This window comes from Poecile atricapillus, chromosome 6 (assembly GCF_030490865.1).
Source record: "Poecile atricapillus isolate bPoeAtr1 chromosome 6, bPoeAtr1.hap1, whole genome shotgun sequence".
NCBI classification, from domain to species: Eukaryota; Metazoa; Chordata; class Aves; order Passeriformes; family Paridae; genus Poecile; species Poecile atricapillus.
Window position 1 is genome coordinate 23,331,717 of NC_081254.1, and position 21,066 is coordinate 23,352,782.

Consider the following 21,066-nt stretch of genomic DNA (forward strand, 5'->3'; position numbering starts at 1 on the left):
ATTTGAAACCCAGTAATAGACTCTTTTGAAAATATTTCAGCACTAGCAAAAACATTAAAAGATAACAATCTAATATTTAAAAAATCGTATCCTTTTATAAGCGTCCATAATTCAGACAAAGAGTAGGTAATTTCACTCATTATATTCAAAATGTAGGGCAAGTCCTATTTAATATTATCCATCAGTTTAATTTTTTTCTTTTTTTCTTTTAATTATTTCTAAGGAATTAGTATCTTCACAAAAACACAAAATAAAGCTAGCATGCTTGGAATTCAGAGGCTGTAGATTCAATGGAAAAGAGCAGTTATTCATGTCTTACACAGCTACTCATTGAATTCCATAAAAGTACAAGGGAAGCGTGGAGAGCTACAGTATTGACAAACTGAACATAAAGAACGTGCTCTTAGGCTAGCATGAAAGTTTTCCCTTCTGCTTTCATATCAGTGTTCATCTGAGATCGATCCATCGAATAATGCTTACAACTGTGACATTTTTGCTTTACATCCTTTCATGGGTAGCGAGTTAGTGAACATCATTACTTTGTAATAGATGGAATATGACTACACAAAAATTTCTGGTGGACTGGTAGATTTTGGGGTGTTTTAGGTTGTTATTTTGTGTGTCAGTTTTTTTGGTTTGTTTGGGGATGTGTGTGGGGGGGGTGTTGGTTTTTATTTTGGTTTTTTTTTTTTTGTTTAGGGTTTTTGGTTGTTTTTTTCTCTTTTTTCTGTTTATTTTTTGTTTGTTTTTTTTTCTTTTTTGTTTTGAGAGCTGGTGGTGCATATAGCACAAAGCCATAATGGCAGTCAAATTATGGAGGTAATCTTGTGACATTTCTTATTCTATCAGGTCAGGGAATTCAGCTGCCTAATGTTGCTGTTTGCATTTCTATTAAGAAATGTAGTAAAAATAAAGATTACTACCCTTATTTCAAACCTTAGTTAAAAGTGCACATTTTAGTAAATTACATAAAGGTGCTGGGACTACCTAGTGTATTTTTGTTTCGATTTCACATTAGTGAGTACTCTCCATATATAAAACCAGTTCTTTGTTCAATGCAGTCATGCAAAGAAGGGAAGCTGAATTTGTATATTTGTGTCACACTATTTATCTTCAATGTAGGATTAACTCTGCCCATTGCTTTCCTTGTGAAGCCTTGTTGTTACCTACTTATTATTAATTCACTGTTCCTCTAGAATAGAACACTGAAATGTTTTTCTACTGATCTTAGCAATTTACTTCAGTTTTTGGAGTGGGAGTTAAGACATCTGAGAAATGGTACAGAATGGGTTTGCGAACTGTGGAAGAGGTAAAAGCTGACAAGACCCTGAAGCTGTCAAAAATGCAGAAAGCAGGTAAGGTGAAAGTGTCATAAAAAACTTGTATCTCAGTGCTCCAAGAACTTGATAGCAGAAGCACAGGGGAAGGCAAAGCTCATTTATACATCTGTTCTCTTGCTGCGGTCTTGTGAACACTGAATTATTAGGTGAAAATATTTGGACCAGCTGAGCTCCTAATTAAAGACGGTGTCATTCAAAACATAGGAATATGCATATTTTTAAATTGCTTGCACAGATACCAAATGAAATCTCTTATACACAAAACTATTAATCATTCATTATTATACAGGTTAAACTACCACACACAGGTCGTGAAAAAATTACAAAACTGGGAAACCTCAGAACTACTTTTCAGAGGAGATCTGTCTCCCTCAAGGCAGCTCTATTTTACTGATAAATCTAGACTTGTAATAAAGTACTTCTACATTTTTTTCTATAAACCTAGCACATCCTAGCTTTAAAGATTTTAAAGTGTTAAATGTGATCACATGACTAACACTGCTTCCTCACAGGCTTTGTGTGTATGCACTGTTTCCCTAAATAAATGAACTAATTTTAACAAAGAAATTAGTTACATTAAGGAAAACATTTTATAATACGATGTCAAAATACTGTAACTTTATTTTTGCATTAAATTTGTGTGCTCTACATCACCTCAGGATCCCTTGGATCAGCTTTCTTATATTCATTCTCCTTTGTCCCCTTTTCTTGTATGTGTCATATTCAAATGCGAAGCAAGCTGCCATACTGGGCTCTTTCAACACAAGCTCTGTGATCAGAAATAAGATAGCTGGGATATTTCACATACTTCTGAGCTCTGTACTTGTGTAGAACACCATTATTTTGGGAAGATTGCCTTTTGAAACTGTGCATCCAAAGATGCCATCGATGGGAGCTGGTAGGGAAGTCAGAGTAATTTATAAATATTCAGGTCCTGAGAAAGTGGAGCAATTATTGTGACTGCTGTGTTGACAAATTACGTGACAAATTATAATGACAAAAATATAGATAAACTCTATGGACAAAGATTAGGGAAGAAAGAATCTGCCTCTGGCCTGTGACCCCTTGTACCCACACCACCTGTGATTTGGACCTTGAATAATGCTGTGTTGATTTTAATATTTCTGTGGAGTGATCAGCACTTTTTCCCTTTGATTTCCAGGGTTTCTCTACTATGAGGACCTTGTTAGCTGTGTGTCTAAGGCAGAAGCAGATGCAGTAAGCTTGATTGTCAAGAATACTGTGTGTACATTTCTACCAGATGCATTAGTTACCATAACTGGTGGTTTCAGGAGGTGAGTGAAAAAAAATTAGGTCACTTGGCTGTTTTATACAGGTGCATTAAAAAAAAAGTGTTTGTGTCTTGGAAAAATCAAAGAAGCTTCATGGGAAAGTATCAGGGTTTGTTTAGAACATTTTTGTGGGTTTGTTTATTGGTTTGTTTTTTCCAAACAGGAGAGCAATTCTCTGACAGTCCCAGGTTCCTGTGTTTTGTTGCTGTAGATGGTGATGATGTAGTTTTACTGGATCTGAATTCCTAAGGCTGAGACTATTGTAAGGCCATGCTTGAAGGGAAGATACAATAATCTTAAGTCAGCCTTGGTTTGTTTTTTTGGGGGGTATAGTTTAATGAGATCTTAGTCAGATAAGTTTGAAGTGAAGAGCTTGTAGTGTTAGAAGCATACTTGGAGTAAAGAGGTACTAAAATGACAATAAAGGACTGACTAAATTAAATATATGCTAATATCTGTATAGATGGGATGATCCCAGGATTCCTTTCCTGGCTGATTTTTCTTGCAAATAATTTTAGTCTTGCTCTGCAAAACCAAACCCAGACCTGTTCAGAGCGATTCATTTTTTCATCACTTACTTGAGAGCATTCTTACAGCCACACAACACAATGCTGAGACTTGGAATAGTCTTCAGGAATTCTGCTTTCCTTGCTCTATTCTCAGTCCCCCATTATGTCCTTCTTGTTCTACATGTTATGCTCCTAAAGCAAAAAAAAGGTAGTCAGCGCTATTTAGCTCTTGCTGTTGGATTTGTGATTCTGTAAAACTTTGACTATATTTAAATATAAAAGTATCTTTCAAAGGTACTTTTTCTTGTAGAACTCAAAACATACAGTTCTGTGACTCTCATGCTAATATTGTAAGCCTAGATAGGTCACATACTCAATCCAGGACTAATTAGGACCTTATATAATTTTTAATTTCTACAGTACAGTGATTATGCTGATTTTTTTTTTATCTTTGTCCCTTTTCATGATATTTATAATTACTCCTTGTATATCCCATGTTTATTGTAGGAATGTTAGTAGCCTCCAGCTATGTAATTTCTATAAAACTGTGTGGTCAATAAGAAGCATTAGGCTTGAGTAGGAGCCCTGACCAGGTGTTTAAGAACAAGATAAAATTTTATGTCCAAAACCTCAAGTGTCATCATTTTGTGAGTCTTTGTTTAAGAGACATGAGATGTCTCTTAAGAGAGTCTCTGTTTAAGGGAGTCTTTAAGAGACTCTCCCCACTGATGCAAATCAGAGATCTCGTGTTAATGGTAACTTGGATGTAACTGATTAACATGTCTAGATGGGTCAGAACCTTACAGGTTATTTACTGAAAAGTCCCAGTTTCTTCTAATATAACGTATTTGTGAGCTTTGTTGGTAGCATGGTTTGCAAAATTTGAATCTCACAAATCAAATAGAAACCTTTTGTCTTGCTTATTATTGTGGGGAGATATGACAGTTAGTCATTCTCTTTCTTATTAGGAATAAGCTTTTGTTATCTCCAAATGGTGTATCAAGGCAGAAGAGAAATTATTTAAGTATCTATTGATGCCTACTAGTGGGTAATTCTGTATACTAATTACAGGCCTTTAAATGTACAGGAACATATTAAACTATAAGTTTCAATATGTCAGTCCTAAATGATATTTTACCAGCCCATGGAAAATAAATGCTGTAGTGTAGGATTTGCAGGTAACTTGATGGATTGAAATAACTCTTTCAGACAACTATATTTTAATTACTGAGTTGAAATAATGTTGACTACACCTGGTTTTTTTTGCCTGTCGCCTGTAGTGGTGATGCTCTTCAGCAAGAAGTTTGTGAGAGCTAAGTAGCTCACAGCTTTCAGTTACCAAATTATATTTTATTATTTTCATCATTATATAAATATTTTAATAAAATAGGTAAGTTTTATAATTTAAATTATTCCCTCATACTACTCCTTGTACACTGCAAACATAAGAGGAAAAAAAGCTCAGGAAACTGGAGGGGTTTTCCCCTTTTTTCTTTAATTCCATATTATTACATGGCTTCAGAGCAATTTCAAGAAAAGGTTGCCATGCACTGGAGCATTTTCATGATATTCTGTAAGATCCTGGGTTTTAGCTAACTTGATTTAGCTGCTGATAATTGGTTTTGCCCCAAGGTATGATCTAAACTGAGGGTTTCATAAGAGCAGAAATGCTTGGAGAAAGCATAATATCCTATATGTAGTTTATGGTTTCAGTCTCTTTACTGGTTATTCATATCTCAATACATATACCCACAACCTCCAAATTTAGCTGGAGAAGTTCAGAAAAGGATTTGGAATAAGAATTGTATAAATTAATAAGAATATTTTGTATATATATAAGAACTGCATTTTCAGAATGGTTTTCTGTGTGCTCTGCCCATATGATTCACAAATTATTTACAAATTAAAGTTTAATTTTATTGTGTTGCATGTAACACAGTTGTGGTTAGCTCTGCAGCAGTAGAATTTTATCTCTGTGATGTGAGGACATGGTTACTATATCATCATCATTAGGCGCTTATTTTTTTAAAAAATATTTAGAGATCCTCTTAGTATTGTGATTTCACTTCTCACTTTCTCAAATACTTACTTAGTACACTTCTGTTGGATTCTCCTACCTTATGTTTTAGAGAAAGTGAAGAAACTTAAGGAGAGGCTTTGTTTTAGGGAAGTTTTCATACTGCAGTTCTTAAGAAGTTGGTCAAGTGTTTTGGGCAGTGCATCATGAAGAATAACTCGTGTATCTTGTCCTTTTTTAATCTTTGTGGGAGGTTAATTTTTCCATGCTGTGCTGGTCCTCAGGGAAATTTTTTCCAGTCTCTCTTATTGTTAATTCTGTCCTAACATGAACCTGAGTGTAGATCACTATCTCCTTGCTCGAATTTTCTATTGTCTTTTAGAAATGAGGATTTGATACTCTGTAACATTTGTAGATAAGAATTGTTAATAGGAAAGCAATGAAGAGAGCAAAGGACAGGGTGAATCTGTCAGGCACCACTGCCATACTTTTGTATATTACAATGCAAAAAATTCTTTCCTGTGTGCAGTGACATTTCCTACTAGGCAAAGGAATGCATAAAGTAATGACACGGGACAGGGTTCTGGGCTTTCCTGTTCTGTACCAAGAAAATAATTTAAAGATATCTCTTCTTTCAATCTTGGAGATAAAATGAAATAGCTGAGACAAAGAAACACTTTGAGTGATTATTTTACAGGTTCATGAGGTGATAAATAACCAAGGTTATTGTGGCACCCTCGTTTCAGAAATAAGGCTTCTATATGGCATGTGGAATCACATTTATCTGACTGTACTGGCACATGCTCATAAAGGAGAGACTGTGGGATTGAAGAATATTACGCTTTCCAACCTTTGGAATATATGCAAGACTTTGTGGTTTATTTAATTGAGCTTGTTGTGTGGTTTCTGGCTGAACTTCTTGACAAATCATACAACATCTGATTACAAGTTCTGATCCTGATAAGCAGCTCTATTTGACCTTTTGATATTGGATATTCCTAATGACAGTATTCTTTTGGAGGCTGTAGATGTTTTGCAATGAGGTTAGAATATCTGACATAACACCAAATTTGTTTTAGGTTCTCAGAGTAAATGTCTTTGAAGTCGTATTATACAAATTATTTTCTTTATCCTCAGATACAGGATTAAAATAGTGCTGGACTTGCTAAACTAGTAGAATTAATTTTGCAAAAGATTATTGCATTAAGTTTTTAAGCAAACTCCTAAGAAGAGATTGCTTCTTCTACTTACAGTTTGTTGTTGCAGTGTACCTTTGCGTTTACACCGTTCTTAGGTACCGTTATTTCTGGTTTTTTTACTCTGAAACACAAACTGTGGTGAGGGAAGATATAAACTGTATCCAGGTACTCAAGTCCATATACTGTAATTTCTGCTCACTTTTTTGTACTGCTGTTAAAAGAAGTAAAGTTTTTTATATGCTGCTCTTTTTAATTTTTTTCCCAGGGAGAAATCTGCTATAAAGGAGCTGTGAGGCAAGCTGCCTGCTGAACATTCAAGCTGATGTGGTGGCTTGTACACACTCAAATTTAAGCAGATCCTGGAATAATTTAGCAATTATTCCAGCAACAGACTGGAGAGACTGCTTGGCTATCATTCATGAGCACTGCCTTTCCTCTGATAAGGTGTAGCCTGCTTTGGATGAGAGTTTTTACCTGAGATGTTCTAATCTGATCTGGCTGTTTTAAAGCTTAGTAAAACAGCTTTGCCTTCCCAAATGCCCTAAGATTAGAAATGTTTGAACCTGAGGTATTGATATGCTGCAAGTAAAAATATTCTCTGGAGTGAGTTAGAAGAACTACAACTGTGGAAGAAGGGGGATCATCACAAGTTTCTGCTTTTAATTTTCTGTAATCCATTAAAAATTAAGTTGGGAAAGGAGAAAATCAAATTAATGACTAGCTAAGTCAATTTAAAAGATAATCTATTGGAGTAATTCAGATACTTCCTTTTGTCATTAGAGCTTTGATTATTTTTCCAGTCGTTTCATCTATTAGCCACAATGAATCATGAAGTAGGAATGGATGAATAAGGTATTTGGTAGTCATAGACAAAAAGAACTTTGTAGGAACCAGTGAAACTTAATAAAATTGACTTCTCAACAGAGCACATACTTTGAAAGTCTTTCAAGTCCTACGCTACTTGGCCCTTTCCTACTTTCACAGACTTTTTTACTCGTTAGAAGGATGCTGTTTAGCTATGTACCTCTCTTATCTCTAAAACTAGTCCAAGTGGTGGGTCCAGAATGGAGATGGAAACAGAGGTGTCTGATTTCTCCACAGCCAGAAGTTTTACATTCTGTACGTAGAGCCAGAAAACTCCCTGCCTCAGTCTTACAGTTTCTATGGTCACCCTCTACCTTCTGGAATGTGTTTGTAAGAGCCTTTACAGTGTTTAATCTTTTCTGTTTCCTATCTGATGATGACTGCTAGTAAGCCAGAGCAATGCAAAAAATGTTATAAAGCAAGATTGAAATCTCAGATTGTATTATTTTGAGACTGTTAAGAAAAGTCTCTTGCATTGGTGTTTTCTTTCTTTTTTTCTTTTTTTTTAACTTAATTGGAAAAAATGAGACTGAAAAACAAAACTAGGGTTTCTATTTACTAGTCAGATAGTCAGCCTGAAATTTTAGTTATGATACATGATCAGATTTGTTACCATTTTAATCCAGTCAAAACATTCATTTGAAACTGATGAAAGTTTTTAAAGTTACTGCATTGATGGATGCTTTGTGGTATTAACAATATTTATCATTACAGTGTATAAAGAATATTGCAGTGGCATTTTCAAACTGCAAAGGCAAACTTGTGGTGACAAAGCAGCATTTTGCAGGTACTCTACTAGAAAACAGGGCATTGTCTTAAAAATAGATTATTTTTCCACATCTTTATGTCATGTTCATTTGATATCCAAATGAATTGAAAGTTAAGTGAAAAACAAAGTGAGCAATTACTAGGATAGAAGACAGTTTATATCTGAAGGAAGAACAGAATGACAGCCAATAATGGTATTTGGACAATTTTTCTCCTTTTGCTTTTTTTTCCTGATTTGCCCTATAAGGTCACTTTCAATCATTTTTGCTATGTAAGGGTCAGCCATTTGGCACTTCTAGGTTTCTAAATTATATGGAAATATTTTTAGAATGCTTGCCACTGCATAAAACCAAATGTTAATGGCTTCACTAAGTCAAATTAAATTTTAATGGCCATGGTTTAATTTTTCTTTTAGCCCATTCACATCCTTTAAGCAGCATTAAATGTGATTCAGTTGTCTTCTAATATCACAGCTGACCTGAATAGCCTTTTCAATTAGACTTTTAGATGAAGCAGATCTGATACATCCTAAATAAATAAAGATCTCTTTTTATTGGTTAAATGCTGATATTCACAGCTCATTTAATCCATTTATAGAGATGCGATGTCAAAAGAAGAACCTTTTTTTTGTGCAATGCTAGTGATAATGTGCAGAGATGAGACAAAAAATTCACATCTTTGTTTTGTCAGTGGATGGAAATTAAGGAAGAGGAACTCGAAAAGATCTATTTAAGACTTTAAGAAAGATACGTGACTGAGACGTGATGAAAATTATTTGACAAGAAGTCACACATTAAAAGGATTTTATGAAATGGTGTAAAGAATAGTCAGTTAACAATGCACATTCTCCTTAGAAATTTATTCTGACATCTTACAAATAATCTAATACCTAAACAGTAGATGCCCAATGTTTTTTAAATTGGTTAATTATTTTCTAATGTAAAATGTTTTAATTTAATCTTTTCACGGATTTAACGTTTATAACATAGTATGCCTTTTACTTGCACAAAAAGTAATGGAAATTGTTAGAAATCTACCATCGTTTGTTCAAAAGCATCTTTGATGTTTCGTAATTCTGTTTGATATTTGTTCTCATATTTGGATGACAGTGTCTCAAAACCTTCACTCTGTGACAGGGATGACTCACTGTGATAAAACCTTCCCTGTGTATGAGGGCAGGCATGGGGAAAGGGGTTTCTGGGTTCCTGCTATGTGTGGGGTACACCAAAAGCCATCTGGGGTGTCTGATGTTGTAGGAAGCTGGGCTGTGTGATTTGGAACGTGGGTGGATCCTTTCCAGTGGCTTTGCTCATGGAAATGCAAGCGAATGGTGCTGTCATTAGCTGGAGCAGATTTCAGCACCAAGTTGAGTTTTGTCGTTTTGGTAGCTTGCGCGAGTGTCAGATTATAACTAACAGCTAACTTGCTTTCTCCTGATGTGAAGTCCCAGCTCTGAAACAAATACCAATCTCTCCTGACGGCTGGCTCATTAGACCCACCTAAGTGGAAAGGAGCAGTGACAGCTGTCAGTACGAATTACCGTACTCCCGGCTCCAAACTGCAGAGCCTTCTGCAGTGCCACTCCTTACGATAATATACCATTAGAATTCCAAAAATGTAAAAACAGATTTTGCATTATTTACACAATTTTCTGGGCAAGTTTTGCCAAAGAGAATGTTTTGAAAAGTTATAAAAGGAATACGATACAATTATTTGTAGTCCTACTATGTCAATGAAATGTACTTAATAATGCATACTCTACTCACCATTCCCATTTTAAAAGGTTAGCAATAAAAATTGTTGTGGTTTTTATTATGTTAGGTTAACTGAAAAGTATTCATTCATCATTTTAGAACAATTAGCATATGCAGTGGTGGTTACTATTTGTATTATGGAAATTAAACATGTAAATTACTAAGTTCTGGTATGACTTATCTTAAAAACACTCTGGTGTTTTGGGAGGGGAAATGCTTTGCCCTTCCTTGAAGAATAGTTCTTCAATTCATAACAACTCTTCCAATATGCAAATACATAATTTTCAGTGAGCATAAAACGTGTTTTCAATAAATTCAGAAAAGGTCTTTGGCACAGGACACAGGCACTGGTTCTGACTGACACAGTCTGAGTAGGACACCACATCATTAAAAAAAAGTCACATCAAGTCTGAGTGCCCCAGGTATTATTATAACACATAATCTGGGGCTGAGGCAGGGAGGCAGGTTGCATGATACAGAGCATATACTAAAATTGATTTATCAGTATAATTTAATAAACTGGAAAACCTGCTTCCTGCATTAGGGTTGAACTGTTGCTCTTTGAATGTTCTGGTAGTTCGGGAATAGGTTAGTATGATATGTCATGGGGGAACAAAAGCTCTTGTGATTAAAAAGGAAGCTGTATAAATAATTGGTACCTAACATTAACATGTCCAGAGATGTATTCATAGACTGAAAGAGCTTCATTTTCAAACTCTGTAGAAAGAAGGACAAGCAATTCTTTACGATAAGAAGTCGTGCAAGATCAGTGATGGCAACTGTAGAACTATTCTGTAGCAGTCATGTTCTATGTGCTGCAATGAATTTGAGGTGCATAAGAAAGGGCTCAAGCAGTTTTCCAGACTTGCTCTTTCCCATGCTACTGATATTAGGCACATTGCATAGAGAATATGATAAAGCGAAAAGAATAAGGAATTTCTACTAAATTTTATTATATGCTTCATAATGCATATGAGAGTCTAAATTCTGTGGAGATTTGATTCATTCTTTTTGGAATTTTTTCTTAGTGGCTTTTCAATGATGTTTGGTTTGTTGGTTTTGTTTTTTTCTTTTTAGTTCTAGAGGGTAGGAGAATTTGTATATTGCTCTTTGGGAGGAGGTGTTGCAGGCCAAAATATATCAATGGGGTCATAGAACAACTCTCTTCCCAGAAATGAAATTAGTGAATGAAGTGAATCATGCATTTATGTTTAGGGTTACCTGTAACATATCTACCAAAATATTTGGTTTTTTTCTTTGAAAATTTTCAATTCTCAATGAAGAACTGTGCAGAAATGTAAATCTTTTCCTGGTAGGGGCTATAATTCAAATGCTGGGTTTTTTTTTTCCTTTAGCAAAATGAATTTTCTAGTCAGGATTTGTTTCATGATTAGCATCAGCTATAGAAATTTCATACTGATGTGGTGTCATTTCATCTAAACACAAGGGTATATGCATCTGGAAGAGGTAGTCAGAGGCACAGAAATATCTGTGAAGCATCATAATGCCTTTGCAAGATCACTGAAATATTTTGATTGAGGTTGTGAACAACAAATTGAATTGATAACTTGTATTAAAGTATTAAATATATTTGTCTCATTTATTTTCAACTGTCCACCTAAATCCTTTTGCTTTTTCTCATTTTCTTGACCAGCTCTACTAAATCCTCCCTATGAATTGAGTGATTAGAGAGAGAATAAACAATCAGCTATAATTATCACTCAGAATTCATAGCAAAACCAAATGTTTCAAGTCATCAGTGAGGGTTTTTTAAAAATGTCTGTGTTTTTTGCCTTTTACATGGACATTATGGGGAGGCATCATAATTTGAAGTACTGCTCTGAAGAATCACAATAATTGGAGAGTCTCTTATAGACATTTGGCAAGAATTCAGCTAATACTGTGCATTGATTTCTGAAATGCTTAGCCAGTGAATTTAAATGGATCAATTTTAATACTTAGGCCAAGAAGTATGTTCAAGTATAATATATAAAATATACTACTTGAAAAGTGTTTTCCATATATGGATGAGCACTAACTATCTTACAAGTTGTCTCACAAATAAATAGCTGTAAAATAAAATATATTCATGATGCTACATAAAACTGGTAAGTAAAAGATCTTCTTAAAGTTATAGAGCATTATGTACAAGGAGGACTATTAAGATACTGGAATATACTCAGGGAGAGATGAAATAGAAAGATTAAAACAAGACAGAGGAGATTTCAGATAAAGTAGTAAGATAAAAGAGAAACATAAAGCACAAGAGGTCAAATCAAAGCTAGACATGGCTTTGATGAGATGGAGATGCTTAGTTTGATAGCTCTTTTCCTTACATGTTATCTATAAAATAGTTTCATTGGGGCTCACCTGCTAAGAAGAGGATGCCTTACAAAATCGAGGCCACTCAAGGTGGGAATGGAATGAAGAGAGACAGAACAATTGTCTTTGTAACACGAAGAGGTGTGCAGAAGAAGGTGACATTCTTTCTAAAGGAAAATCAAATCAGAACTCTGCATAAAGGGTAATTGAAACAAAACTCTGGCAGCAGTCTTAGACTAAGTTCCCAGCAGTAAAGCCAACTGTAAGGTAGCATTAATGGGCCAAGGATAGGGCTTGGCTATGCTTAAGAGGCTTAATTAATGTGCTAAAACAGCTTTGCCAGCTTTCTGTTAGACACATCTGGGTATACCAGGACACAAGATTCTATTTCTATTTCTTCTTTTGTTTCAGACAATGGTACTTGAGCATCTCTTACCTATGAACTGCAGTCTCTGTGCCGAAATTATTGAGTACAAAAAGGATTTAATACATTTTTGTCTTGTGCTCAGTCTTTCTTGGATGTGTGTTGTTTGTTCTGAGAAGTTTCTGATGCCTCAATGGTTTTTGAGTATATTTCTTACTATTAATGTGCTTTACTCGTAAGTGTCTCAGGGCATCTGTGTCGGAGATGAAGTTGTTCTGAAAATTTTTCATTCTCTTAGTGAACAGTTACTATGTTACACTAAACAATGGTGTTCTGTGGTTCACCATGTGCAAAAGAGGTTTTGCAGGCTCAGATGCCAGGTGGTTCAGAGACATCAGGATCTAATGCCTGATGTTTTGAGTCAAAAGATCAAAAATCAGTTTTCATTATACTACATATTGTACCTTTTAATTTTTGCCATGGTTTTGTGCCCAGAAACCTGGCTTGAAAACAGGACATTTATAGCAGATTTTACTTATTGCTGATAGACCCTTTAGCAGGAGTCAAAGTTTATTGTAGGCTGGTTAGTTGCTGTAAAGATGGTTGACAGCACAAGTTAAGAATGATGTTTTCCTGTCAGATAATCATGAGGAAAGTTGCAAACGTCAGTGACCTTGCAACTAGGGGATACATTTTGCAGATCCCTGTGAGCAAGAGTAGCCACAGTATTTTAATTAAGTGTGACTTGATCTTGCTAGTGGTGTGGTGACATGATAACAAGGAGGTAGCTGCTGGTTAATTTTTTTTTTTTTGTTACAATATGAGTGAAACAGGGTATTTTCTACATGTCAGAGTACAAGGAAAAGACTAAAAAGGTGCACAATAAGTCATCTATGAAAGGCATGAATTAAAAGATGTAGTCAGAAATTGTCCTTTTAGTTGCTTTCAGTTTGGAAGTGATGGAATATATTATGGATTGTTGCTGTACTGTGGGAGAGGTGGTTGGAAATGTTTCAGGCAATCTTTTTGAAGAATGGAAAATCAGCATTAAATAGCAGCAAAACCTGACAAGACAGACTTAGTTATAATCATTTGCTATGTTCTTTCATATCACTAGGGGCTATCTTGGAGAGCAAAAAAACCCAAACCCATTAAAGCCTTGTGGGTTGCTTCTTCTCATATATATACTTATAAACTCATGCTAGTCCATAAAGTAATAACCTTACACACTTTATCTTGTGCTATTAATCAAGGATGGCAGAATATTTTCCTTTTATCTTGGCATACCTTACACCTAGGCACAGTTCTAGTGAAAAAACATTAGAAACACACCTGATTGTTTGGTCCTGTTGCAGTGGTTAATGTGTCCACTTGCACCTGATTTGTTTACCTTAGTGGTGATATTGTCACTGGATATGATCCATGGGGATGTTGTATATTGGACATAATATCCTTATTTCATTGCTGTTTATGAAATGTCTTGATGTTATTCTATGCATTTCTATCACTACAATAAATAGTACTACACCCACACTTAGCCAATGTAGATTTTACCCTCACCCTTCTTATCTTATACATGGAATGTGAACAACTCATCCGTCTGTTCTCAATGAAAGTCGGTGGGAGCTTGAACATTGATTTCAGTTGAATCATGACAAAATAGGGGGTCACTTTCACTGATATTTGAGACATTGAACTGGCAAGAAATGGTGACCCAGGGAACTCATCTTCACATTTCACCTGAATATTAAAATATGTACCTATATTGAAGAGACCCTTGAAATGTCTCTCTACCTGAGGTCACAAAACAGTGAAGGTTGAAAAAGTCAGGATTGTTTTCAGAAGTCAGAACTTGAATACAAGAAATATGACATGAATGGTTCTTTGAAAGACTCTTTGAAAATATATGGCTAGAGCTTTACAATGTCTGGAGCAGGAGGAAGGACACAGAGAGCTTTCTAAGAAGCTGCATTCTCAGAGTATTTTCTTGCCATGGTTTGGGAATTAAAGAAGTTGGTTAGAAATAATCATAGAACTTTTCAATCCAGAATTAAATCAACTAAGTCAACTTCATGAGCTCCTTAGACTGATGGAGAATCACATCTTGAAGCACAGCAAGAGAATTTTGTAAAGGAGGGTAACAAGATTTCACAATGGAGGGATTTACTCCAATTAGAATTTAGATTTAATGGCAAGCTTGTCCACACTTTAAAAGGCTTTTCTGCTATGCCTATACTTGTAGAATATATTGGCAGCCTTTATCTGTGGAGATGCAGTGTTCCTTGGATAGTACAGTTTAAATGATTTTCTCAAAAGGAATAACCTATTTTGGCCCAAAGGGTTTAACTATTTCAGCTTCAGGAAACTGCTGGCAAATGGTGCACATTCACACCACACAGCTATCTTGGCAAACCACTGCTGTAAACCAAGTAGACAAGTTTTGAGTTTCAGTTTCTTTCTCCATAAAATTCTAGTGTTCTAAGTGTATCCCATAAATTAGGGGTAAAGTCCTCTTCTCTCAGACAAAATTAGTAGATTACACAATCCAATTTAGGTATTGAAAGGGATCAATCTCATTTTCTCTGTAATATGCTTCTGTAAAATTCCCTACCTACCTTACTTGCAGTGGGGGTAACTACTACTGCAAGTGCAGTTATTGAAAATCTGCATGTCAACTCAATCCTGGAAAAATTTCACAGCTCACTCTAAAAATTTGAGTGAGTGAGCAATTTTCTTAAATCTAACCAGACTGTACATGTGCCTGAAGTTCAAACTGTGCCTATTTTTTTCAGAAGTACTTGAGTAAAACTTAGTAGAAAGGCTAGACTCAAACTCACCATGTTGCAGCTGTCTCCTGGCAACTACACAAATGCTTAAATTGTATTATATCCCCTTTGATGGAATAGATTGATAAAATACCTAAAAGTAATCACAACTAAAGTAGAATCACACATCTTGCCCCAAAAATGCTAGAATTCAAAATTTGGCTTTTTGTCACTATCATCATATCTTTGTCACTAACCCAAATGCTTGAACAATTACCTACACTCCCTGGCCATTACACCATCAGCTCAAACAGAAGTGTTAATCCTATTTCATGTTAGAATTTCTGAGAGATGTCTTATTTCTGGTTGTCTTTTTTCCCCTCACTCTGGATGAAAGCAATCTATTTCTCAGTTCAAGGAATTTTAATAGAAAAACTGTCATGTTTATATAACTTCCAGTACAGCTGAGCAGGAAGCAAATAGAAACCTTTATTTTTATGGTAGGTTGATTCTACAGATTGTGCCGTCACTGCCAAGTAAGTGAAACCCAGGCTGAACATTTAATATCATTCAGGCATTCTGAAAATGCATGTTGCCTTCCTCACATGAGCATTAATATTGTCTTTGAAATTGTTTAAAGAGAATATTTTTATTTTTAGAAATGCCAAAGTAGACAAGCATGAAAAAGAACTTTTTGATGAAAGCTTCTGTGACAAAGGGATATGTTAAAGGAATAAGCCTTTTGAGACACTCAAGCGAATTAGCTAGAGAGAATTAAAACGGACAGGGTTTGAATTCACGTTTTCAATCTACTGCCAGAAAGCTTCAGGACAGCAAAAATTGTTGCTATAAAGCGGATTGTTAATTTTTTTAAAGTGTCAGTATAGAAAAGTAACTTTTACCTTCTTTAAAATAAAATTCTGTATCTTAAATATAAGCTTATATATATTTATGAGATTCTTAGCAAGTAAAATAGAAATATAATTCTAAACCAAACAATTTTGTCTTGGACAAAAAAAAAAAAAAATCTAAACTAGTAAATGGAAACCACCTTAGTCACAAAATAATCTTTTTACTGGTTGCAAAAAAAAAAAGGTGTGACAAGTAGTTTAATGAAAGCATGTTTTTAATATGCATCTTTCATAATTAATAATGCAGACTTTTGCTTACTTATTTCAGTAAATAATTTGAATGCAGATGACCTTTATGTGTTTTCTGCTGCATTTATAATGATGTTGAAGAGATCACTAGGTTATTGTTCTAACACTACATCTCTCACTTAGCTGAGGTTTTGATTTGTGACTAATGCTTTTTGAAATGTGGCACATGAATGGCTTGTGCATGAGCTGAGATGGAAGCAGAAAACTGGAAAGCTTTCTGACTTTTAAATCTAGAATGTCAATGCATTGCAAGCATTCCATCCTACCTTTAGGTATTGGGAGTACATATGTAATCTTTGGCCAGCTCTGGCCAAATTTCTTCTCTGGCAGAATACCAGCAGAATGTGGACAATGCACCTGAATTGGTCTTGAAACAAAATAATAGCTATACATAATGGATAATCCAGATCTGGAAGGGTCCAGTGCTCTCCCAGCTTGTGGGAGTCTGTCCTGAAAAGTGCCAGTCACCAGTTATCTCCAAAGACAGAAGTCCTAGAAACCTTAACCTTCTCTTTCATCCTCTCGTATTTATTTTTGGATAGAGTTAGAGGTAATTTAGAAGGTAATTTACCTTCTTTTCTTAGTTGTGTTTGTTGATGTTGTTTTGTGTATTTGGTTGGTTTTCTTTTTGTTTGCTTGTTTGTTTGGGGATTTTGGTTTTTTTTCCTAAGGTACATCATACTCTCTGATAATTCACCAAAATATCTAGCATCTGAGTACACTGCTCTCTTAGTTGTATTCTTTAAAATTGGAGGTAGTTGAATTTTCTTGTCTCTCAGTTTGCGTAATTCTAAAGTTGTCTTTAAGGATTTTAATTAGGTCAAAAGAAACCGGGTACTTCAGGATGTCTGAGGAGGTCTAGTCTGAGATGCCTCCTCTTATAAATAATGAAAACATATCTTCTCTCCAGTCAAGTCTGATTCCTCAGTACTTACTACATATTGGAATATGTTCCTTTTTTCCTGCAGTTTTCAGAATAATTAAAATCTGTAAAATTACTAGTAACTAAGGATGCTGTACCACTGTCTTACAGGCTGTTTCTTAAGAGTGAGAAAGCTTGTTTCCATGGAGTGTGCTGACAGAAGAGTTCACATATGCAAAACTAGGTAGATGTTTTAAGACTAGATTCATCTGCATACCTCACATTTTGGCTGAATATATGAGATCCTAAATCGATGCTTATAGGACTGTATGTCTTTTTCAAACAGTGTTGAAGTGGTTCTGTTTTGTCATTGATTGGCACTGGGCAAAATCTGTTTATGCAGGAAGTTTCTATGATGTCATTTGAAATGCTTGATTGAAATTAAGTGTAATTTAAAGGATTTGCCAAGACAGCAAAAGCAAAACTTCAGCAATGTATTTCATGACTTTAAATAAAACTATGACAGATTGGTATGGTACATTTCATAAGCTTTAAAGCTTGAAATTACATGGACAGCTTCCAGGTACAGTTGTGCTATTTATGTGAAATTGAGACAGCCCTTGCAGTGATTCAAAACTTAAGCATAGTTTTGTTTTGCTTGGTGGAATAGTGAATTTACTCCAAATAGAGGATTCAGAGAGGCTAAAGCTGTTAACAAAAAAAAGTTATCTTGTCTGCAAGCCAGCATCAAAGTATAATTGGTGACAGCCATGCTTGGGCATCAATGTCATGGAAGGAAGACAAATATGTTCTTCCCATAGAGGAAGAACTTCTTACTTGTGTGAGTGGCTGTGCACTGGAAAAGATTGCCCAGAGAGGCTGTGGAGTCTTCCTCACAGGAGATATTTAAGAACCATCTGGATGCAGTCCTCTGTAAAGTGCTCTGGGATGACCCTGCTTGAGCAGGGAGGTTGGACCAGATGACCCACAGGTCATTGGTCGTTGTTTGACCCCTCCAGCCTGACCCATTCTGTGAAAGAGAGAACAGCACCATCCAGGCTGTGCAACCATTACAATCCCTAGAGGGAGCCATACTTTCTAAATAATAAGTAGGTGACTAAATTCTTACATTGGCCATTATCGTATTTTGTTGTCTTAGTAGAAACCAGACTGGTGGAAGACAACCTTATGAACTATTTTAACAGTGTACAACAAATTTGGTTGAAATACAATTTTGCAACTGTTTTTAACAGAAATTATTTTTAACAAATCAGAAGTTAAGGCTGGAGAGAAGTAGTTTCAGCATGTGAATAACAGATGGTCGTCCTCAAGATAATGCATACAAAAATAGGTGAATCATTTTGTTTTTAATATTTTTGTTTGTTCTCAATTTTTTTTATCAGTTCTTCAAATTTTGAGTTCCATTCAGATTTTTATGTTGTTCCATGGCTACGGTTTTCCTAGATGCTAGTGTATAAGAGAATCCTTATACAATTGTATTTTAAACCAAATATGCTTTGAAATAACCATTGGGCTAAAGGTACATAGAGGGCAATATATAAACACACCATTCACCATTCATTGTTTTCACAGGGCAGGGAAATATTTTCAGAGTTTTGCATCACATATGTTTAATACATTAAATAATTCATTAAAATGCAAAGAAATTAAGAGAGATTTCTAAGATCAGTGAATAGCTCTAAGTTTAGCTACACTGATCATTTAAGTTCCTCAGCTGAATAACTGTTTTCTAGTATTTTTATTTTATTGCATTAAATTAAGTACCTGTTAAAGCAAAACTTATTATCATGACATGAAGACGAACACCTGAGTGTCTTGTACTCTGAGAAATGTTGAAGTTTCTTTTGGGTCATAAAACATACAGTCAAGCATAGCATGACATACTTTGGTCTTTGAAAGTGCATTTAATGAGACAAGGTGAGTACCATGCATTACTACCTTTTTTTGAGGCAATGTACTCACCAAGGGTGAAATTACGTTTCAAGTAAATTTAAGAGCTATTGCACAGGTTTTTCACTGGTTCTCTTCACTTCAGTGACTTTTACCCTCAGAACAAAACCTGTAGAAATAACCAGTGATGTGGTCCCTTCTGCTGCAGCAGGTAATCCTCCTTTCTCCTGACTTGATACAAAAAGATCTTTTAAGTAATTCATTCTCTCCATTGTTACGTCTTTCCCTAAAAAATTTCTTGAACAGAAGCTACTGATGCACAATAGCAGCGCTATCCTGCTGAATAAATGAGAAACCAAAAATGCTTGTGTTGTGTATTCTATATTAAAGCTGTATTCGCCTGTGCTGTCTAATAAGGTTTCTGATCCTAAAGGGAAAGGATTTTTCCCAATGCTGCTTCATTGGAGAGTTGGATTAACTTCAAAAATTAAATAAATATGTTCCACAATCATGGAAAATGGGTTCTGCCTCCAATGAATTAGAATTACTGTTACACTGGGCAAGAAAAATAGCATTTTAATGAAGTGTCCACCCTCAAGCACTTTTTCCAGAGAAAATACCTGTGAATCTTTGCCAAATACTTACATAGTTCAGCTAGGTTTATGTTGAATTACTTGGCTGGGTGAAGAAGCTACTATATGCTACCTTTGGCAATTCAAAGCTTTGTAAAAGCCTGATTTATTACTGCTCAGGGGAGCAGTTCTCAGTTTTCACTATGTTTTTATTTCAGAGACAGTGTAACCTAAATAATTCTATTCTTAAGTTAATGGGAAAAGTAATTCTGCAGACAAAGCTATGACAGCAATTTTTTTTACCCACAAATTCCCTCAAAATGAATCAGGGTAGTTCTCATAACCGTATGGAATCTTTTCAGTTAAATATATCATTATTTCAGTTTTAATTTTAATTGTCTTTGCTAGTGGCAGAATTTATTTCAGTTGATTGAATTAGATTACTGTTATTTTCGACATTATTCACCATCCTATTAAACCATCTTACAGATATGAACTATGCCCCAGAAGAGCCCTGTAATGTACAATCAGGGAAGAATTAGCCCTCAAGGGGCAGGAATTCCAGAATTTCCTTTGATATAGAATAAAAACTCTCTCAGTTTGGATTTAGAATTATGGAAATATTCAGCTCAAACTTTTTATCAGCTGGTGCAAACTAAGTGTAGTAGGGTGACTGCAAGGCTGGGTCTTGAACTCAGAGACCAGTTATAAAATGTTAGCACAAGTATCTTCCCACACTGCCACTTTTCATCTCCACAGGTTGTTTTTTTTTGTACCTTACCACCTCTGTAGCATTAGAAAGAAAAGAGAATTAATTTTGACCCTGACTGGGGACCACTAGTGTCAAACTGCCTTCAAAGGCAATTAGGATCTAATTCAAATAACAACCAGGAGAGCAGAAATTATCTGAAAAAGCCCAACCCATATCTACCTTGTACAGAGCCCTGATCAGATCTTGGTTTATTGTTCTCCTCATTACTTCAGGCATGTTATTTTATTGCTGAAAAGCAGGTTCTGACTTTGGCATTCACTGAATCAGGAGGTATAGCAAACAGCTGCCATAGATACTTGCAGTGTTGAGATGGGAAGGAATCTTCTTGGTTATTATTTTTTAATAACCATACTCAAAATTGTCATCTAGTAATTGTTATTTTGCATAAAGTAACCTGGTAATCTCTACAGCTTTGTCTTCCTGTGTACTACCCTGTCCTGCACTGAAAGGCTTTCATGAGTTTTAGTTCTGGAATCAGAGTGATCTGTGGCTCATAAAACTCCATAGGGAAGCCTAATATGGCTTCACGTGATAAACAGTATAGATAAGCCTTCTGTCTAGTTTGATGAACTGCAAAATGACATCTTGCTTTAGG

General features: G+C 35.3%; 1 protein-coding gene across 1 annotated transcript in view; it reads left to right on the top strand.

Moving 5' to 3' along the window:
* Positions 1–21,066, top strand: part of DNTT (DNA nucleotidylexotransferase) — an 81,082-nt gene that overhangs the window by 23,155 nt on the left and 36,861 nt on the right. The window contains exons 6-7 of the mRNA XM_058841619.1: positions 1,232–1,355; positions 2,503–2,635. Of these exons, the coding sequence (XP_058697602.1) occupies positions 1,232–1,355; positions 2,503–2,635 (257 nt within the window). The remainder of the gene's footprint in view (positions 1–1,231; positions 1,356–2,502; positions 2,636–21,066) is intronic.